Source organism: Mesoplodon mirus, assembly GCF_964341445.2.
Source record: "Mesoplodon mirus genome assembly, chromosome: 18".
Classification (NCBI taxonomy): domain Eukaryota; kingdom Metazoa; phylum Chordata; class Mammalia; order Artiodactyla; family Ziphiidae; genus Mesoplodon; species Mesoplodon mirus.
The window spans coordinates 13,732,862-13,752,624 of record NC_138994.1 but is presented as its reverse complement, the minus strand read 5'-3'; the positions used below and the strand labels follow the sequence as shown (position 1 = coordinate 13,752,624).

General features: G+C 59.9%; 1 protein-coding gene across 7 annotated transcripts in view; it reads left to right on the top strand.

The window, feature by feature from the left end:
• The window catches only part of BAIAP2 (BAR/IMD domain containing adaptor protein 2), a gene marked incomplete at its 3' end in the record, with an annotated part of 71,024 nt that overhangs the window by 32,435 nt on the left and 18,826 nt on the right, over positions 1-19,763 (top strand). For all 7 annotated transcript variants that reach the window (XM_082605237.1, XM_082605233.1, XM_082605236.1 and 4 more), the window contains exons 4-6: positions 9,130-9,191; positions 9,878-9,949; positions 10,549-10,686. In XM_082605237.1, the coding sequence (XP_082461363.1) occupies positions 9,130-9,191; positions 9,878-9,949; positions 10,549-10,686 (272 nt within the window). The remainder of the gene's footprint in view (positions 1-9,129; positions 9,192-9,877; positions 9,950-10,548; positions 10,687-19,763) is intronic.

The window sequence follows — 19,763 nt, the reverse complement described above, 5'->3', positions numbered from 1 at the left end:
TCGGGACCCCTGCCCAGGCCTGACTTTGGCATCAGGGACGAAAGGCATAGGCAGGGGCAGAAAGGGCACCAGTGGTGCCCTTGAACACACGTGGGTGGTGCCCTCCTGCCGGCCGGGGCCCAGCTCCTCAGAAGGACGGAACATGCATGTGGGCCGGGGGCTTTCCCTGTCTTATTGCCCAGTTCCTGAACCTCTTCACCCACCATCCTCCTGCTTAAAGAAAGAGGGTGTGTGTGGCCGGACCGCTGGTGTCAAGGTGGAGCTGCACCCAGGTTCCTGGATGTCATTGTCACTGTTACTGGCAGGGGCAAACACTTGCCCAGCTCTTTCTCTGGGGCAGGGGCTGTGCCGTGTGCCTTGTCAGCCCAACCCCCTAATCAAGAGACACGTGGTCTTACTGATTTAATCCTGGGATGAGGTACAAACATGTATGTGTAACCCATGAGACAGTGAGGTCAGCCCAGGCCTGGAGCCCTTTCCCCACAGATGCCTGGACTATCAGGACTTGTCACCCCCAGGTGGTCCCCCTGACGGACATCCCCTGGCTGGTGGACAGGCACCAGGACGGAGGCTGGTCTCTGCCCTGGGGGTTGGTCCTGCTTTGTGGCAGTGGGTTTTGGAGGAGGCCCCTCTGTAGGTATTGTTGGACTCCCCTCCCCACCTCCACACTTCCCACCCCTCCCCCAGCCAGGGCTCAGCCGCCTGTGCCTTCCAGAGATTGAAACTGCCTTCTGTGACCTCCCCCACCTCAGGTCCCCAGCTTCCTCCCGCTTCTTGGGTTAATCAGGTGTTAGAAGTTTCACTGGTTTGCCCTCTGGACACTGATCTTGGGGGTGATGCTTCGCTGTGGGGGTCACAGTGTTCTGGGGGACCTGGCCCTCCATGGCAGCTGTGCCCAACCCTGGGGTCCGGCAGCCGGGTCCTTACCCTCTTCATCCCGTGCTGTTGTTCACTCTTGCTGGGGGTCAGCTCAGGCCGCTGGCTGTCTTCATGGGAACCATTTCAAAGCAGGCTTTCTCGGGTCTGTGTTGCTTTGGCAAAAATATGTTCTTTTTTAAGCCTAAATGGGTGATAACTCATCTCCTCCTGAAATCCTGTCCTCGCTCCTTTGGGATTAGGAGTCTAGCATATGGCCCAGGAGGGGCCCTCAGGTGGAGTCTGGTCCACCCTCGGCTCATAGAACAAAGTGGGGAGCTGCACAGATCTGCCGGGCGCCAGCCTGTGAGCGGCCAGACTCCGGGGCCTGAGCCCCCCTCCCACCCCGGCTTGTTCCCAGTCTCCAAGATCCACGCTCCCTCTCAGCTTCTTGTCATTTGCAGATTATAAGAACATGTGTTTTTTTCTGCAAAAAGAAAGAAAAAACCAGAAAGGCAGCCTGAGTCTTTAAAAATGTCAGCATTGTGAGAGATGCAACTCGAGAGGACTCTTCTGGATTAAAGAGGCTGAAGACTCCCGACTCCACAGAGGAAAGATAAGAATTCTGGTGCCGCTGAAGGTTAAGTCCTCATAACCCACGACTAAGCCTGTTTATGACTTACTTGTTCCAGATGCTCACAGAGCAGCATTTAGATAAACAGTACGCTGACTTATTGAGAGAGAGAGAGAGAGAGAGAGAGAGAGGCAGACAGACAGACAGACAGACAGACCTGAAGAGCCGCGCGTGAGGTCCAGGGTTGGGGAGCAGCTCACAGGCCGCGGTGAGTTGGGGCACCCAGGCCCGGAGGTGCGAGTGCTGAAGGAAGAGGGTCTGTGTCGGTGGCCGCCGTCCTTGGGTCGGGATGGCCGTGGGCCTGTGCACTTCAGTCCGTGCTCTCCAGGTGCAGAAGCTGACATGCTGGCCACGCTGTGATGTCCACTACTGTCTCAGGTGGTTCAGCCAAAAAGTGTGGCACGGGGACCTGGGTGCACGTGTGGGAAAGAGAGCCGTGGAACCCGGTGAGGGGTGAGTGGGCACCCGCTCTGTTATTTTGGCCACTTTCGGGAGGTTTGGAGGTTGGGCTGGGAGGAGAGTGTCTGTCTTCTAAGCGCTGATAAGAACAGATTCACAGGCCCCTTTGATCTCCGGGCTGATAAGAACAGATTCACGGCCCCTTTGATCTCTGGGCTGTGGATGGAACCCTCTGGGTGTGGCTGTAGACCCGGCTTCCAGCCACACTCAGGTCCCCTGTGTCAGTATTCAGTGCCCTGGGGGACTGCCTGGTGCCTTGTGGAGCTCAGGTAGGAGGTGGGGCTACACCTGTGCTGGTCTGGGGCTCGAGAATCAGTGAGACGAGGCTCCCTGCCAGACCCCCCCGCCGTCTCTGTGCCATCTGCAGCCACAGGCATCCTTCGTCCTCCCGGCCTTCAGGAGGCCCTCCTTCCCCACCTGCCTGGCCCCCTTGCCGCTCACTCTTCCTTGTTCCTCACTGGCCCACGTTCTGTCTGCCTCTCCCAGGAAAGACTGCAGGCACCACAGAGGCCCTCGTCAGTGCGGTGACGATGAAGGTGAACGAGTGCCCCAGGCTGCGAGCGGGTCACCTTTATCTAGTAACAACTCTCACATGAAGACACCAACCTGCAGTTTCTAGAGTCGGTCCCTTTTAAAAATTCTGGTACCTGTAATTTTCTCTAGTCTTCTGGAATCTTTTATCTTTTTCCAAAGAGCCCAGTTTGGGGAAACACTTGAATGTTTCTGAGATCTGAGATGTCAGTGGTGGGTCCTACGTCCCCGAACACGTGTAAATCGACTGCTCCTCCAAACTGTCTACAAGTTCTGAGAGCACCCGGGGTGGGTGGCTGATCCTTCTCTGTTGTCTGCTAATAGGACGGGGGCCGTATCACAGCAGGGTGCTGCCCTGCTTGAGTCCTGACCTTGCCTGGAGCTCCAGGAGAGAGCAGCTCCGCCCCTTCCCCTCCTGTGAGCTGTGGTCCTGCCGACGCTGCTCTGTTGAGAGTCTGCCCCACTGCCATCCTCCCGGGTGTGGGGCCTTCCTGCACCTGGGCCTCCCCCTCCTCAGCTGTGCCCCCCCCTCAGCTGTGCCCTGCACCTTCCAGCTTATCGCCCTGGTCCCTCTGTGCTGACGGGGTCTCTAGTTTCTGCCTTTTTCTCCTCTCAGTGGGTGCCTTCAGTCCCCAGGTGCTGGCCAGCACTCACACTGGCCAGTGCCAGGCCCCTCCACCTTGTCCTTGTACTGAGGTTCTTGCCAGGGGCTGTGAACGTTTTTGAGAGTCTGTTGGGAATTTTTTCGTGTCGGTGGTGAAATAAAACACTTAAGGAAAAGAAGCAGAGCGACTGAGCCGTGGTGCTCCCTCTGGCTCACGATCCCAAGGTTTGGCAGAAGCCAGCTCCTGCTGGGGGTGGCCAGCGGGGGCAGCAGGTCCCCTGCGGACAGCCCCCAACCTCCCCACTCAGCTGGGAAGCGGGAGGGTTGCTGAGTCACCCAGACTTGCTAGAGAGGCGGGCTCCTCGTCATGGAATCAATTCCTATTCCTATCTGCAGCCTCATCTTCCCAGGGGGCTTTGGACTAGCCTGGAGCAGGGAGCGGTCCCCTCAGAGATGGCAGTGGGCGCCTGGAGGGGCGCTGACCCTGGCTCCCTCCTGGCAGTGGAGGGCTCGGTCTGGCTCTGGAGGAACCTGGGAGGGCTTGGCAGCTCTGAGGCTCCAGCCCCCCACGTGGTCACAGTACTGGCTGGAGGCTCCCCTTTTACTCTCCTCCGCCCAGGGTCTGCTGGCTAGTGGACTCTTGCTCTAAGCCGATGGGAAAAAAACCTCAAAAATCATATTGCGAAGATTGTGTACAAAAAGAATTCAGAGTTATTATAAAATAAAACTGCTTCCTAAGGAGAGCTGATTATCACAACAGCGAGCACTGTTTGTAACGGCCTGAAAAGTGGAAACGCCCAAATGTCCACCGATGGACATCATGGGCGACTGGATAAACAAAATGCGGCTCAGTCCCTGGAATGTCATCCAGCCGGGAAAGGAATGAAGCACTGCCACACTGCCACGTGGTGAGCCTCAAAACCCAAAAACATGCTCGGTGAGGAAGCCAGACACAGAGGGCCTGTGTCACGGGGTCCCACTGATACTAAACGCTCAGAACAGGGAGATCTGTACAGACAGTAGATTAGTGGTTGCCCAAGGCTGGAGGGAAAGGGGAGTGACTGCTGATGGGGACAGGTTTCTGGAGCCACGATAACGTTCTGGAATTAGGAGTGGCGGATGCTCCTTGAGGACAGAGTGACCTGTGAGGGGCTACACAGGCCTGGGCCTCAGCCCTCCCTGTCCAGCCATCCCAGCTCAAGTGTTGTGTCCTTGTTGGGGGCCCTGTCCCTGCTGGAAGGCTGGACCAGTTCTTTCTGCCCCTGTCACCAAGGGCAAGGCCACCACCCTGCGGGACAAGGGCACAGCCTGGCTTCTGAGGCCGCACAGCCTCTTTTCAGGGGCACACGCACTGTCTGCAGGATTCTCAGGCCGCAATCGTGCAGAACAAAGGTGGTGGCGACTGTCCCGACATTGTGCTGTCTTAGCCACACCAGACAGAACCAGTCTGTGTCCAGCCAGACTGTGCTGGAGGGGAGGGAGGTGAACAGCACATCGCCTGTGTCGGTGAGGAAGCGCAGCAGCAGCGTGTGCCGACGTGTGCATATGTGTGTGTGCGCGTGTACGTGTGCTGCCCCAGCCCCTGCCTTCCCCTGGGGGAGGGGAGTTGCCATGTGTACTGAGTTCCACTCTTAACCCAAAGATACAAGGCTGGTGTTTAAGGTTACTAAGAGTACCAGGAATTTTTAAACTCTAAGAGCTGAAGGGTGTGCAGCCGGAGGTGACTCACTGCTGACCTGGCTGCCTCCTCACAGGGTAAACACTGGGTGGGAGGGCCTCACCTTGTTCTCAGATGCCTGTGTTTCTTTCGGTGGTTTTGTCCTGGATGAAGCCTCATGGCACCCAGGTGTGCCCTCTCCTGTCCCTGCTCCCGATGGCCCGCTCCCAAACCCTCCTCAGTGCCAGGGTGGCCTGCCTGCTCCCCTCCTGTGGCACCCTGGGGCCTGGCCACCTGTCTGCCTCCCCCTCTGTTCACACTCCTCGAGACCCTGGCGGTCCCATCGGTGGTGACAACTGATTACCTTGCTCCCCCACTCTTTGCTCTGGCAAGGCTGGGTCTGGGCTCTATTTTAAACCTGGTTTTTCGAGTTTAGGGCCCACCTGTGCTGTGGACCGAGACCTGGGTTCCCAGATGAGGACTGGTAGAAAGCCCGGTGGCCTTCTCCTCCACGTATGGGGTGGGCCTGGGAAGGTGTCCCCACCTCGTGCTGGCCTTTGAGCCCAGAGAAGGGGGGAGGCCCTGGCCGGCCCCGTGGCTCCAAGGACCTTCACTCGCCCGCCTCCCAGGACCCGGAAGGGACCTGGGTGAGAGGACGAGAGAGTGTGTCCGTGCCAATGCCTGAGGCCCCCCGCATTCCTGGGAAGCCTAGTTCCGGGCACAGCCTCATCCCCGGGCAGGGGTGACCGCCCCCTGCAGCTGGCCCACTGCCCCCACAGTGCTCCAGGGTCCACTGCCTGGTGGCTGGTACATGCTCACACCACCTTGCAGACATCATGTACACGTGGCTTCCTGCAGCTGCTTGTACAATGCACCTTAAAAATTCACCGCGTGGACCGGCTTGTGGCAGCCACTGGCTTGCAGCTCAGAGCATGTGCCCACTGCCTGCATGCATGCCCAGGGACACAGGCGGGGCTCCAGTGGGCGGAGGCGATGGGGTGCGTCCCAGTGCATCGACAGAGCCTGGGCTGCAGTGTCCAGAATCCTCAGGAAGCTTCACAGTACTCTTCTTGGCAACAGGAATTCCTTATCTAAAGGATTTGGTGTTTGTTGTTGTTATTTTTCAAATGTTTTCCTTGAACTCGTTTTGTGTGGCCTTTCAAGGAAATACGTGTTTTCAGTTTGATCTGGACACTAATTTATGATTCTGGGGCCTCAAGCATGGCCAACAGTGCCACTTGCTCTGTGTCTTATTTATGGACTTCATGTCCCTTGAGAAAGTGCATAGGGCCAGAGGGTGACCTCTGGGTGTGGATTTCCTGTGCGTGCCACCCTTGACACACAGGACGGCATCCCCACCATGCATATCAGATCTGGGGGTGCTGAAAGGCCATGGCGGTGCCGGGAGCCTCATCCCACTCGGGAGCTGCAGGTCTGAGCAGGTCAGGTCAGGGTGGTGGCAGCCTGGCCTTGTCCCCTGGGCTGCCTGCTTGTATTTGTCCTGGTGGTTCCTTTTCAGCCAAGGACAGGGACCAGGCGCCTTCTGTCCCCTGTTGTCCTCGGCCAGTTCCCTGACTCATAGACCACCCCCTGGGGTCGGGATGGGGTAGAAATGGGGTCAGGGCCAGGAGAGGATGAGTGAGACTCACATCCTGTCCTGCTGGGGCTGCTTAGCCTTAGCTCAGCCCTCGGCTGTGGTTGGTTGACCATCGACCACGCTGCCCCCAGGCAGCCATGGTGGGGGAGGGGCCTTCTTGTCCCCAGGTGCCGCCCCTCCCTGCCCCGCCATACCCAACAGCACTGTCAGGCCTGAGGTCAGGCTGCCATTTGGAGCCTGAGTGGAAAGTAACTTCCAAGGACTCTGGGCCCCCGACAGGCCTCCGCCTGTGCCCAGGTGCCGGTGTCCGTGGCCCTGCCGGCATGCGTGGTGCTCAGTAAATGTTTATCGCTTTGGATTAGGGGATTTGTGCGTCAGGAGCTCTGGTGTCTGCCCCTGCTCGTGCATCTCCCCGCTCCGTCCTCTCCCTCCCGGCTCGTGGACAAGCATGGTCCTGGGGGCAGACCTGTGTGGACAGGCCCTGATCCCTGTGGCCCACCCGGTCACAGCCCGGTCACTTAGCTTCCTGGAGCCGCGTGTCCACGGGGCCATAGCAGCACCCCAAGGCTGTGGGGAGAGAGAATGGAGACTGAGGCTCACACATCCAGCCACACGTGTACCCACTCAACACCCACGCACAACACAGCCACACACACTCACACCCACACCCCCTGCGTCCATGCACGCACTCACCCCCATGCACACCCTGTGCACCCACATGCACACACGTGTACACTCTGGCACACACATGCCCTCCCCCACTCACACCCACACAGACACCACCCACTCACTCACGCTCACGCGGCGTGGCACTGGCCCTGACCGCGAGCATCCTTCGAAGCCTCAGGCTGGGCCTGGACGTCTTCCTCTCTCTGCAGTAGCTGTAAGCAGCTTGGTGCCTTAGGTGCCAGCCTGGGCCCCCCAGGGGTCTGTGCTTCCTCATGTGGTGCCTGGGAAGGGGTCTTCGCACTGTTGGCACAGGCGGCCTGCTGGACACTCAGCCCAGGGCCCAGCGCACCACAGCTTGGTGTGGTCTGACCCCATCCTGAGGGGATCCGCCAGCGTGCCTGTGTCTCTTTTTCTTTTTTTTTTTTGGCCACACCCCATAGCTTGCAGGATCTTAGTTCTTCAATCAGGGATCGAACCTGCACCCTCAGCAGTGAAAGCACGGAGTCCTAACCATTGGGCCACCAGGCAACTCCCCCCACCTTGTCTCCAGACAGGGACATGCGGTTGGCTTTGCAGGGCCTACCCCCTGGCACGCCGTGGCTCCTCCCAGCTGCCAGGTGACCCTTGGGGCAGCCCTTCAGAAGCACTCTTGTCCCCTCCTCCTCCCTTGACAGAAAGCTGTGCATCTGAGGCAAAGCCAGGCCTTTGGGCACTCAGCCCAGCAGCGCGCTGAGAGTGAGAACTCAGAACTCAGACGGGGGCGGGGCACCCTCTGGCTGGAGAGGCCGCCCTCGCATGCGCTCCAACAACAGAGAGTGACCCTGGGAGGCAGGGCCCGGGGCCTGCCAGTGGAGGCCAGCACTATGGCCATTTAACAGCCCACTGACCATCGGCAGCCTGTCCCCAGGACTGGAGATCTGTCCCTAAGGGTCCTGCCTGTGGCGATCACCGTGCTCTGTGGTCATCGGGGCCACAAGAGCACCAGCAGCTGATCGAACGGCCAGATGACCAGGAGGAGCTGGCCGTCTCCAGAACCCAGCTGTGCTTCTGGGAGGGAAAGCGACCCCAGGGGATCATCTACGTGCTGTCATTGTGATCTTGGAGGGTGGGCAGCGTCATCCCATTAGGGCAGGGGCCACAGGAACTGTTCTGCTTTCTGGCTGGCCTCATGGGGACCAGAGGTGCTCATTGTGGCTGCCCCCAAAAGGATCCTCTGGGTCACGTGACCCCGGAGTGGCCTGAATGTGCAGGGGAGGGACGTCCTGGTGTAGGCAGCACCTCGGGACAGGGTTAGTCAGCAAGTGACTGCCCCCGAGGGCAGGGACAGGCCCTCCTCCATGTGCCCACAGCGCATGGTTAGTGCCTGCCGCCAGAAATGGCTGCTTAGCAAATATTTGCCAGTGAAATGAATGGAGCTCGCACTGCCCATTCCAGACCCACCCTCTGCAGAGGAGGAAATGAGCCATTTGTGCAAGGAGGTCATTCACGCTGACCCTGTGGTTGTGGGCAGTGGCCCTGAGGCTCTTTGGAGGCAGGTGCCATGCGTGCCCCAGCTCGGAGCTTCTGTTCCACAACGTTGATTTGGGGTGGGTGTCGGGACTCTGCTGACCATGACGTGTCTTGGGCCATGGGGTCCCTCCTTCCACGGCCACCCTCCTTCCACACCATGTGCTGGGACGCACAGGGGCTGCATGCTGCAGCTACCTCTGCCTGGGCCCGAGGTAGGTGGGCCGCTGGTGGTTGGCACCTGTGAGAGGAGATGCATGTGCTCACAGGGTCGCACGCAGGGTTGAAACCTGCAAACGTAGGGTCTCCGGTCTTCTTACCTCTGCCATGAATCTCAGATCCAGTGCAGATGCCTGAGGCCCCCAGACCCCCAGAGACACCAAGCGACTGTGTATCCTTGTCATTCTAGAATTTCCCCTCTCCTCTTGGTGGCATCACCTGGAGAGGCACCCCTCCTCCTGCCCCCAGCACACCCCTGCCCGCCGGTCCCCAGACAACAGCAACCCCAGTGCCTGGCCCGCTGGTTCCCGCTCCCCAGCCGTGGAGGGAGTGACAAGACAGTGATTCTGAGTAGCTCACTTTCCTCCTGCTTTTCTCTCCTGCCATCTGCCTCCCAGGGGACGTTCTCTTCCAGATGGCTGAAGTCCACAGGCAGATTCAAAATCAATTGGAAGAAATGGTGAGTCCCAGCCTCCCAGTGCGACCCCCGGGGAGGGAGGGTCAGATGCAGTTGAGCAGGTGCTTATCCCAGGCGAGGGGAAGAGCCGGGCATGTGCTCTGGCTGTGCATCCACTAGGGAAGTATGTGCCTTCCTGTGGTCATACCCAGAGAGGTGGGGGCGTCCCCAGGGTCTGAGAGAGAAGTCACACACCAGGGATGTGACCACCATGGGGGCTGAGGATATACAGACAGACCTGGAAGAAAAGGACACGGGCAAGATGGGGTGTTATGCTCAGCTGGCCGCAGGGCCACGACACATCAAGTGGTGGCCTGGGGAAGCACAGGTGCACCGAGACTATAGGTCCTGCCAGGACCCAGCAGGTCCACGGCTCGTGTCAGCTTATGCCTATATTACCCGCCAGCGCGGGAGAGCAGGGGCAGTGGGGAGGCGGTCTCTGTCTCCCCGAGGGAAGCAGAGCCTCCATGCCTGTCGAAGGCCGGGCTTCAGTTCAGCACTCGCTCCCGGGGCCGCCTGGCTCCGCGGGGCCCACCTGCCCCTGCGGGGTCATCAGCTCATGGATCAGATAAGCTCCTCTCTCCCATTGGGGTGCCCAGCGTCCCAGGTGCCATGGTCATGGTGACCGCCCCCTCTCTCCCGGGGCGGCCACACGTCGGAGCTGACGGCTGTTTTCTCTCCATGTCCAGCTGAAGTCTTTTCACAACGAGCTGCTAACGCAGCTGGAGCAGAAGGTGGAGCTGGACTCCAGGTACCTGAGCGTAAGTAGCCCGCACCCTGTACCTGCTGGTCACCCTGAGCTGCTTGGGCTCTGCTGTGTGTGAATCGTTCCCTCAGTCTGAACGGTTTCATCTTCCTGTGAGCTCTCCATCCTGTGGGTTTCCTGCAGCTTCTCTGACATTCATGCCCATTTGAGACTAAATGTGACCCCGTGAGTGGACTCTCGCGTCTGATGCCCCACGTGCCAGGTTCCACTACCCCCGCCTCTCGGCCGCTTTTTGTAAAAACGATGTGGGTCAGCTGCCCCGTGGAACCTGTGTGAACTCTGACCCGCTGTCTTTTCCTCGAGTTCTTCATGGCCTGACCCTGCCCTGTCGCCTCTCCCAGGTTGACAAGAGGGCGAGGGGCTGAGCTCTGTCACATAATTTGACCTGAGGCGCTTCCGGCCCTGGGGTTGGAGAGAGGGAGGCTCGGCTGGTTTTCCCAGCCCTGATCTTTGCCTCCAGGGTGGGCAGAGCTGAGGCCTCAGGTTTGCAGCTGCGCAATTCCTGCTGTCCTGGGGTCAGGGCCGCTGTGGCCCAGTTGAGAGCGGGAGGGGCGCACCAGCTCATTGCCCGTGGTTTTGTTGTTTGAATCTCAGGCTGCGCTGAAGAAATACCAGACGGAACAAAGGAGCAAAGGTGATGCGCTGGACAAGTGCCAGGGCGAGCTGAAGAAGCTCCGCAAGAAGAGCCAAGGGAGCAAAAACCCCCAGAAGTACTCGGACAAGGAGCTGCAGGTGGGACTCGGCCGCCGTGTGCTGGGGGCTCTGCCTGGGGACACAGGAGCATTGGGGCCCCAGTTATGGTTTGGGGACTTCTCGGGCCTTTTAGTGAGCGGTGAAGGGCAGACGCTCTTGTCTGTCCCCAGCACTCCCCCTTCTCGGTCTCGGGGGGCAGGCTGATCCCTCCTGAAGAAACGGGGCAGAGCCAGGCTCCGCTCTCCTGGGGGTTTTGGGTGGTGGGTGCCCGGCGTCCCGGAGCCAGCAGGACAGCAGTCCCATCCTGTAGCCTCGGTGGGTGCCGGAGGGCTCTCCACCAAAGGAGCAGAACCCAGAGGGAATCTTCCTGCCTGTGGCTCTGGATTCCTACCTTGGTGAGAGATCCCAGACTGTTACTCTGATTGACTTGTGAATGCCTGCTCCCAGCACAGACCCAGAGACCCCGGGGCAGGCAGAAGCTGGCTGGTCCAGCATCTCAGCGACCCTGCAGTGTGAGGCAGGTGGCACTGCAGGGCACGGGAGGGGCAGCCCTGGTTGTAGGCGTTACGTGCTGGGGTGAGGGGCAAGGATTTAGGACAGCGTGGCCTGTGACGGGCATGGCCCTGATACACCTGCTTCACCAGAACCCTGCAGCCAGTGGACACAGATCAGGCCCAGACGCTGCTCTCCAAGGGCTCACGTCTCAGATGAGGAGGAGGAACAGGATAGCCCCCAGGGGTCGGCAGTGGAAGCTTCCCCTGGGCACAGGCATGGGGGTGACCCCTGGGATGAACCCCTCACCTGCTGAAGCCCCACCCTTCCTGCCAGCGATCAGGGCAGTGAGCCTGGGGGCACTGCCTGGGGCCCTCTGTGCATGGTGCACGCGCTTGCCCCATGGTGCCCACACCGCTGCCCGCAAGCACCTCTGGAGCACGCCAGGGCCCAGAGGCTGGTCCTGCCCACTTGAGTGCGGCATAGACGAGCAGGCCCCCTGCTCCCCCGGGGCGGCCCGGCCTCTGCGCCCCTCTGGGCCTGGGGCACCCAGTGGAGAGATTGGGTGGCGCAGCGGCAGCTGAGAACCGCAACCCGCTGTGTGGGAAGCAGCCGCCAGTCTCCTGCAGCTCCTTACTCAGGTGTGTTCCTCATGTGGTCGCAGTAACTCAACTCCCGCCTCTCTGTAGCATCCCTTCCCCAAGTCAGACGCGTTTCCCCATGTCTACAGTCTCGGGACCATCGTCTCAAAGACCGTCTGTAACCCGTCACCACCTCGAGGCCTCCCCGCGCGAGAGCGCTGCTGCAGGGAACCCTCCCGAGTCACCCCCGCCCGGGATGTGCTCCTGGGAGCGGGTCATGAGGTCGGGGCTGCAAAGACACCTGCACTGGTGTGCGTCCGTTTTTCTGTTCTGTCCCATCCTTGACGTGTTTTGCCATTTTGTTTCCTGAAAACCTTGACTCGCTGCCTGGGAGGGCAGTGGCCTCCTCAGCACCCTATCTGAGGGAACCCTGGAGACTGGCTTGGAGGCCTGGTGACAGGGACAGGAGGCTGGCTTTCCAGGGGTTCAACCTGTACACCCCCTGCTCCTTAAGGTGTTTTTTTTTTTGGTGACAGCTTTATTGAGAGGTAATTCACATACCATATAACTCACCTGTTTGATTTTGAGTACATTCATAGCATTGTGTAACTGTCACCACAGTCCATTTTAGAATGTTTTCACGGCCCCAAAAAGAAAGCCCGTCTTCACTAGTCCCTCTCCGCCCCCCAGCGGCATGACCGGGATCATACAACATGTGACCTTTTGCGTCTGGCTTCTTGCCCTCAGCGTGATGTTTTTGAGGTTCGTCCACGTGTGTGTCGGTGCTTCATTCCTTTTTATCATCACGTACCCGTGCTTCATTCCCCTTTACGGCCATGGACTCGGAGGCTCCGTCCTGTGCTGAGGCCCTCTCCCTGGAGGAGCTGGTGCTGCTATGACCAGCTTCTTGAGAGCCGTCAGAAGGGACTGTGTCCCGGCTGGTGCATCCTGTGGCTGGGAGAGGACAGGCCGGGCCGAGGTCAGTGCGTGTGGGCTGGCGTCATCCATGGTGTTCACTCCTACATGACTCGGAGCCACATGGGCCTGGGTCATCGTGACTCTGCTGCCTCTGGTTCCCAGTGGCCCACTCCCCTTGCCCCAGAGCCCCCGCCACCCACTGCAAGACCTCTCTCTTCGGGAGAGCCCTGACGGCTCCACTCTGGAGTCTGGGCCTGCAGGGCCGAGAGGGTGGGATCTGCTCCCCCAGCCACACAGGGCCAGGGGGACACAGCACGGGCTCTGCAAACCTTAGTCTTTCCGTACGGGCAGTTGGGTGGTGGTTCTCTCCTTGCGGGGGGCCTCCCAGCAGTTCCCCAGCTTGATGAGGCCGGCCATGTCCACCCTGGCCTCCTGGGACCTGGGAGACAGCCAGTGCTGACCTTTCTTCCCGTGTCCTAGGGTCACCCCACAAGTGAGGCTCCCCTCTGCCCTGTCTCCTCAGCACAGCCCTGCTGCCCCCAGTGAGGCCCAGTCCCCTCCCGATATCTGCCCCGAGGCTCTCGCTCAGGGGCCTCCTCTTCACACCCCTGTGGCCTGTCCCCGCCTGGGCGCAGCCATGAGGCCCTGGCCGTTGGGTTTGGGTTTGGATCCCAGCTGTGCCCCGTGTGCACTGGCCTGGCCGTGTGGTCACGGCGAGCTCCATGTCCTCTCTCGGTTTCCCCGCTTGTGAGGGGTGGACCTCGGCCTTCCATCTCAGAGCAGGAAGGGCCCTGGGGCCTGAACAAAGCGAGGTCACCCCTCCCCGTTCTGTGCACTTCCTCGGTTTCCCTCCTCTGTCCCACCCCACCCCCCTTCTCTACCTGTCCCTTAGCCTCCTGAGGGTGTTATTGCAGTGATTCTCCTCCAGTAATTGAGTTCCTCCCAGGGAGGGCTGGGGGCTGTGTTCCATGCTGACCCTCTCGCCGTCCAGCCCAGGCTGCTGATGCGGTGACAGGTGGCATGTGATGTCATTCCGGTTGTGGTTGTCTTTCCAAGGGTGGGAAGCACAGCGACAGTCCAACCAGTGTATTTTTTTCCCCTGGTGGCGCTGAACCTGAGAGGCCAGGCTGGGGCACCCTCAGAGTCCCTCGTCCCGCGTCTGTGCTGGAGGGGGTGGGTGCTCAGTGTGCTCTGAGACGGTGGAAGGCACGCTGGCCGCCTGTCCCATGGATGGTTCTGGCCTACCTGGTGGCCTTGTGGAGGTGCTCAGCCCACCTGGGCATGTGAGGGTCCTTTGGCACCTGGGTCTGTTCCTTCTGGTTCTTGGAACCTTTGCAGACCTGGCCAGGAGCCAGGGCCTGATGTCTGCTTTGAGGTGTGGCTGATGGGGGCTGGGAGGGCCTTAGGCACCTTTTGGTGTGACAGCCCCTCCCCTCCCCACTGTTTCCCTTGGAGGAAATGCCTGGGCAGGGCAGGTGTGCTGAGCCAGCCCTGCCCCTCGCCTTGGCTGAGGTCCTGCTAGTTACAGGAAATGGTCTTTTTAAGACACACTTTTTTTTTTTTTTTTTTTTGGCTGTGTTGGGTCTTCGTTGCTGCGCCCAGGCTTTCTCTAGTTGCGGCGAGCGGAGGCTACTCTTTGTCGTGGTGCGTGGGCTTCTCACTGCGGTGGCTTCTCTTGTTGCGGAGCATGGGCTCTAGGCGCGCGGGCTTCAGTAGTTGTGGCACGTGGGCTCAGTAGTTGTGGCTTGCAGGCTCTAGAGCTCAGGCTCAGTAGTTGTGGCGCACGGGCTTAGTTGCTCCGCGGCATGTGGGATCTTCCCGGGCCAGGGATCAAACCCAAGTTCCCTGCTTTGGCAGGCGGGTTCTTAACCACTGCGCCACCAGGGAAGCCCAAGGCACTCTTTTCCTGAGGAAGAGCAGGACTCTGTTCTCCTTGTCTCCATTTCTTAGAACGGCCGACACCCCAGCTCTCATGCAGTCCACTGCCATGGGGGCAGCTCTGTCGGTCCAGACTGTAGTTCACGGCCCTGCCCTGGAGAGCTTGGCCTCGCCTGGACCCGCAGGACATCCTGGCCACTAGACCTGCTTACTCCAAGCAGATGTGTTTGCACACTGTAACCAAGTGAGGGCAGGAGTCCAGACTGTTTGGGCCCCTGGGGAGGTGGGGAAGGACCCCAGGCACCTGTGCCCCCCCCCCGCTCTCTTGAAGCCCCCTTCTGTATCCCCAGCGTCTCCACTCCAGGGACCTTGACTGGGGCCTGGGTCACATTTAGCCCAGTGGGCAGTATGTGTAGGTGGGCGTGGGCCTGGGCCCCACAGCTGGCACAGGGGCCACACCTGGGCGTCCCTGAGCCACAGAAGCCCCTGGGCTGACGTGAGCTGCAGCACCTCTTGGCAGAGGAGGTGGGACCCCCAGACCGATGGAGCCCATGCACCTCTGTTTTCTAGGTATGGATACGCTGCCCAGGGCTCGCACGGGTGGATGCAGGTGGGGGCTGACTCAGTGGTCCTGAGATGGGTGGACTTCCTTGGGTCAATCCCTGGGGTCATCTGTGAGCCTTCTGGAGCCCCTGGTCCATGTATTTTCCCTCCCCGACTGGAGCTCAGTGTGGGCAGGATGCTCGCCAGGGAGGGTAGAGAGGCCCCCGAGCACTGGCCAGGCAGGGGTTGACCCTTGGAGCACCTACACACCTCCCCCGAGGCACCTCAGCTCCTGAGCGGGGCGGAGGCTTGTCCGCTGTGAGCGTGTCTGTCTCTCTGTCAGTCCATCTGTGATGGGCTCCCCGTGAGTGGGACTGGGCCAGTTTCGTGAACTGCTGTTAATTGAGACTGTGTTTTGGGATTTCCAGCGAGAGAATTGATTTTAATTATAGGTCAGGGAACAGGCACTTAGAGGCATTTGGGGCACAAACTAGGACAGAGGGTTTTTTCTAGAAGTAGGGAGCACACCAAGTACTGCCCACACGGCTGAGGTCACTCCCTGCACCTCTGGTCATTGCCATGCCCGCCGGACCAGGAGCTGACAGAAGCGCCCATCTCTGTGGAGGCGGCTACAGGGGACAGTCAGTGGAGGACGTACCGTGTGTCTGACAGAGCGTGGTCACAGGCCTCGTCTGGCGCCCTGTCTCTGGGCCAGGGTCCCCCTCCCCAGGCATGAGGGTGCATGGTTGTACTTTAGCCTGAATGTCAGGTTCTCAAAGCTTCGGGGTGATTCTGACGGACAGCCGGCCCCTGGCTGGTTGGCGGTCTCCAGGGCTTCTGGCGGAAGGGTCCGGGCTGGGGTGGGACTGGTGCCGAGAGCCATCCCAGATGAAGCACTTTGGGAAGCAGTGCTGGGTGGAGTTGGTCAGGCTCTGGGTGCACGATCCCCTTATAGATCCGGAGGGACTTGGCCAAGGATTTCTCCCGTTTCTGTTTCCTTTGGCCCCAGCCCAGCTCTGGTTAGGCAGGAGTCCTCATCCTCCAAGGGACACCATGACTGTTAGAAAACCCAGCAGTCGTCCGTGCCTTTGGGATTCGCGTTGGTGTGTGGCCGGCCGGTGGGGGCCACAGGGAGGCAGTGTGCCCTTCCCACCCCTTGTGTAGGCTCTGAGCTCTGAGGGAGGGGCCGCCAAGACCGCAGCAGAGGGGAGAGCCCAGGAAGAGAAGGCTGGAGGCAGATGGATGGGCGTGGGTGTGGGGCGTTGGGAGGGCAGAGGGCCCACCCATCCAGCTGGGGTTTAGGTTGCCAGGGGCCCCCTCCTCTGCCCTGATCCATCTTCCCCGTTCCCTCTCTGAGGCGCAGAGAGTGGGGCCTCAAGTGTTCTGGGTGTGGGGTGTGGCTGTTGCCGGGGCCTGTGCTGACTGAAGCAGGCGGTTCCTGCAGTTTGCTCCCCCTCACTGGGCCCCCTTGTTCGGGGAGGCGCCTCCAGATTGCCCTCTGAGAAAGGGGAGAGATTTGTTCTATTTCAAGGGATGTGTAATTAACAAAGCAAAAACAAAATAACCATAATTTAGATCTTCAAAAAAGATAATGGCAGAGGCTGCTCCTGTTAACATGTGGAGTTTGACGGCAGTGGTTTAAGCCCCTTATGCGTCTGCTGTTCTCATTTTAAAAAGCTCTTCAGTGTGAAAGGCGGTCTGTGGACAAGGCACCGCATCCCAGCAGCGGGACATCTTCTTTCCTTGGAGTATAAGCATTTAGGGGTCCTCCTGGAAAAAAACAACTGAGAAGCCAGAAGCCACTGCACCCTCTTAAGGCGTCTGCGTCCACAGATGGTATCAGGATTCTCAGTCCTCTGGGGGGCTCTTTCCCTTCCCCTGCTCCCCCACAGACCTACCCCCAATTCCCCAGATCAAGCCACACAAATCCCCCTGCAGACTGGGCTGCCTACTTGGATAGCACCGTGGGAAATCTGGAGCATCTTATGCTGTCAGAGCTGAGAGGGCTTTCGGGGGGCAGCACCGGGCACACGGTACCTGTCTTTTCGCACTGAGAGGTGGGCATGTAAAAAAGTAAGAAGAAACAGGTGAAGTGTTTTATTTAGCGGCACATGTCTAGAGTGTTATTTAGACACGCAATCATTATAACAAATACTAGTGAGGTGTTTTGCGTTCCTGTTTTTCTGCTGAGTCTTTGAAGTTGGATGTGAATTTTGTACTTGCAGAACCTCCAAGATCACGTGAGGCAGGGGCTGCCATGTCGGGTGGTGACGATCTGGCTCAGCCCCTGAGGAAACTGAGACCCAAAGGGTCCAGAGACTTGGCAGGGACCACCCAGCAAGGTGGGCACAGGAGCCCGGGCTCCATCCTCCTGCAGGTCCCAGGGCAGCAGAGCAAACCCCAGACCTGGATGGTGCGGATCCTGGAAGTTGGATGCACTCCCTGGTGGCCGCCCAAGGCCTCGGCTCAGCATGCTCACGGAGTGCTGAGACCCGTCCCCTTGGACCTCCAGCCTTTGTCAGCATGTCCAGCCCACTGGTGTGGACAGTAGTGGCCCCACGTTCTCTCCTGGGGTCTGGGCATGGGGATGCCCATGGGCGCACCCCTCCCAGCACATCCTTTCTGGACACGCCAGCGTGTGAGTGTACCGGGCAGGGCGTGGGCAGTGGGATCTGTTTGGTCACGGACCACCACCACCCCGCCCCCGCCACCCCCCCCCCCGCCAATCTAGTGATGGCTGTGGGCCCTTTCTCAGGAAATTGGGAAGCCCGGGGCCCATGGCTCCCTGATGCCTGCAAGAGGCACTGCACTTTCTGCCTAAGGATGTGCCCACAGCACATTCCCCGCAGAGCTGCTTGCTAGCTGTTGTGTCTGCTGGACCGTGGGCAGGAGGGCACAGTTGCCCTCTTGCTCAGCCCCGGCCCCGAACCTTGCTCTGAGCTTGTGCTTAAATGAGACTTTTAAGGGTCCTCCAACAATCCACTGAACCGCTGCCACAGCCCTCACCAAGCTTCACCCACTGACCCAGGCTGGCCTCCCTATTCTTGGCCTGGGTGCCGGGTGCATCAGACCAGGGAGTGTGTACAGGCCCAGTCAGCAGGCTCCAGGGAAGCCACTGGCTGCCCCCAGAAGGTGCCCAGTGACTGAATGAATGCAGCTTGGGGGCGTCAGATTCTGGCTGTACCTTCCTGTACATCACAGCTAATCGGGTTCCCTCCTTGTCTCCTTGGAGTAATGGTTACCAGTGGTGACAGCTGAGGCCCAAGGATTCCACTGTCATTCACCAGCTGCAGTGGTTAGGGGCAGCGTTGATGTTTTGAGAAACGTGGGAAAGCCACGATGGCCTATCCAGTGAGGGAAACCAAAGCCTCGGGTGTTTTCTAGAACGCCCCTCCCCCGCTCTGAGTCACCGGCTTGCTCCACAGAGGAGAGGAGACATGTGTTCTGATCACTTTTGTCTTCTCGGATTACAGGGCTGTTCAGCCCAGGGTGACTAAGTGGGAGCGTTCTGTGGGTCTTAAATGCTTTCAGCTGGGTGTTTCTATAGTGTGGTCTCCATAGCACCCGCTAAGCAAGGAGCAGGGGAAGGTGGGGGCAGGGAGGATGCAGGACGTCAGGAGCCTGGCCAAGGTGCCTGCCCGTGGCAGGGACCGGCTTGGGGCGTTTTCTGGGGCCTGTTGCTAAATCATCAGAGCTGTAGGAGGGTCAGGCACGTTCTGTCCTCTGCACGTCCCAGAGAGCGCAGACACTCCTGCACATTTGGGGGATGTCCCTGCCAACAGCGGCCAGCGGCCAGCGTGGCCTGGAGGCTGCAGCGGGGGGCGGGGCGGGGGTGTGTGTCCTCCTCCTCCGCCCCATCGAGGGTGAAGCTCCTCACTTGGCCTGGATTTCTAGGATCTGCCCGTGAAGTGGTGGCCTCTCTCCACAAGGAGGCAGCGTCCTGGGAAAGGAGGTCAGGAAGGCCTGCCGCCGTTCCTTGACAGAAGTGGCAGCCGGTGTCCTGGCCGGCTAGCGCTCTGCCCAAGCCAGATGCTTGGTGTGGGGACCGTGGAGGAAGGGTCGGCTCTCCAGGTCCTCGTGGCCCCCGTCTGGGCTGGCCATCCTGGCCGGTGTAGCTCGACGTCTCTCCTGCCCTATCCCAGGCACCTGTGGTCCCTGGGAAGACACGGGGTGGCTCTCGTAGCCCCAGGTTCCCTGCCTGAGACCTGAGCTGCTCCTGGCCATACTTGGGGCTCGTTTGAATAAATGGAAATCTTAAAAATAAACCACCACTCCCTCCCCAGGCACGGGAGGCTGCCAGGCAGCTAATGAGGCCAGTGCCCCGCGCCATCTCATCCAGAGCTGGTTTCTCTCCCCTCCAGGGAGTGGGAGCGTTGAGGTGAAAGATGTTACCGCAGCCTGAAAACCCAGAAACCGTCGGCAGGATGGACGGGGACGCCGGGCCGGCACGAGGGGGAGCCGTTCTCAGCAGCGGGCTCAGGGCGGGCGGACCCTGGGGGCCCATGTCCCAGTTTACGCTGCTGTCCTGGGGCAACCGCTGGAAGAGGTGTCTTGCTCTCCCCAAAGTCCCCAGTTAGGGGACAGTGGACGGTCTCCCTTGGGCCTTACTGCATGAGGCTCCACGCTGACCTCTCAGCGCCTCAGCCTCTCTTGCCTGGGCGTGGGGTCTCCACATGCCTGCCTCACCCTGCGCCCACCCCTGGC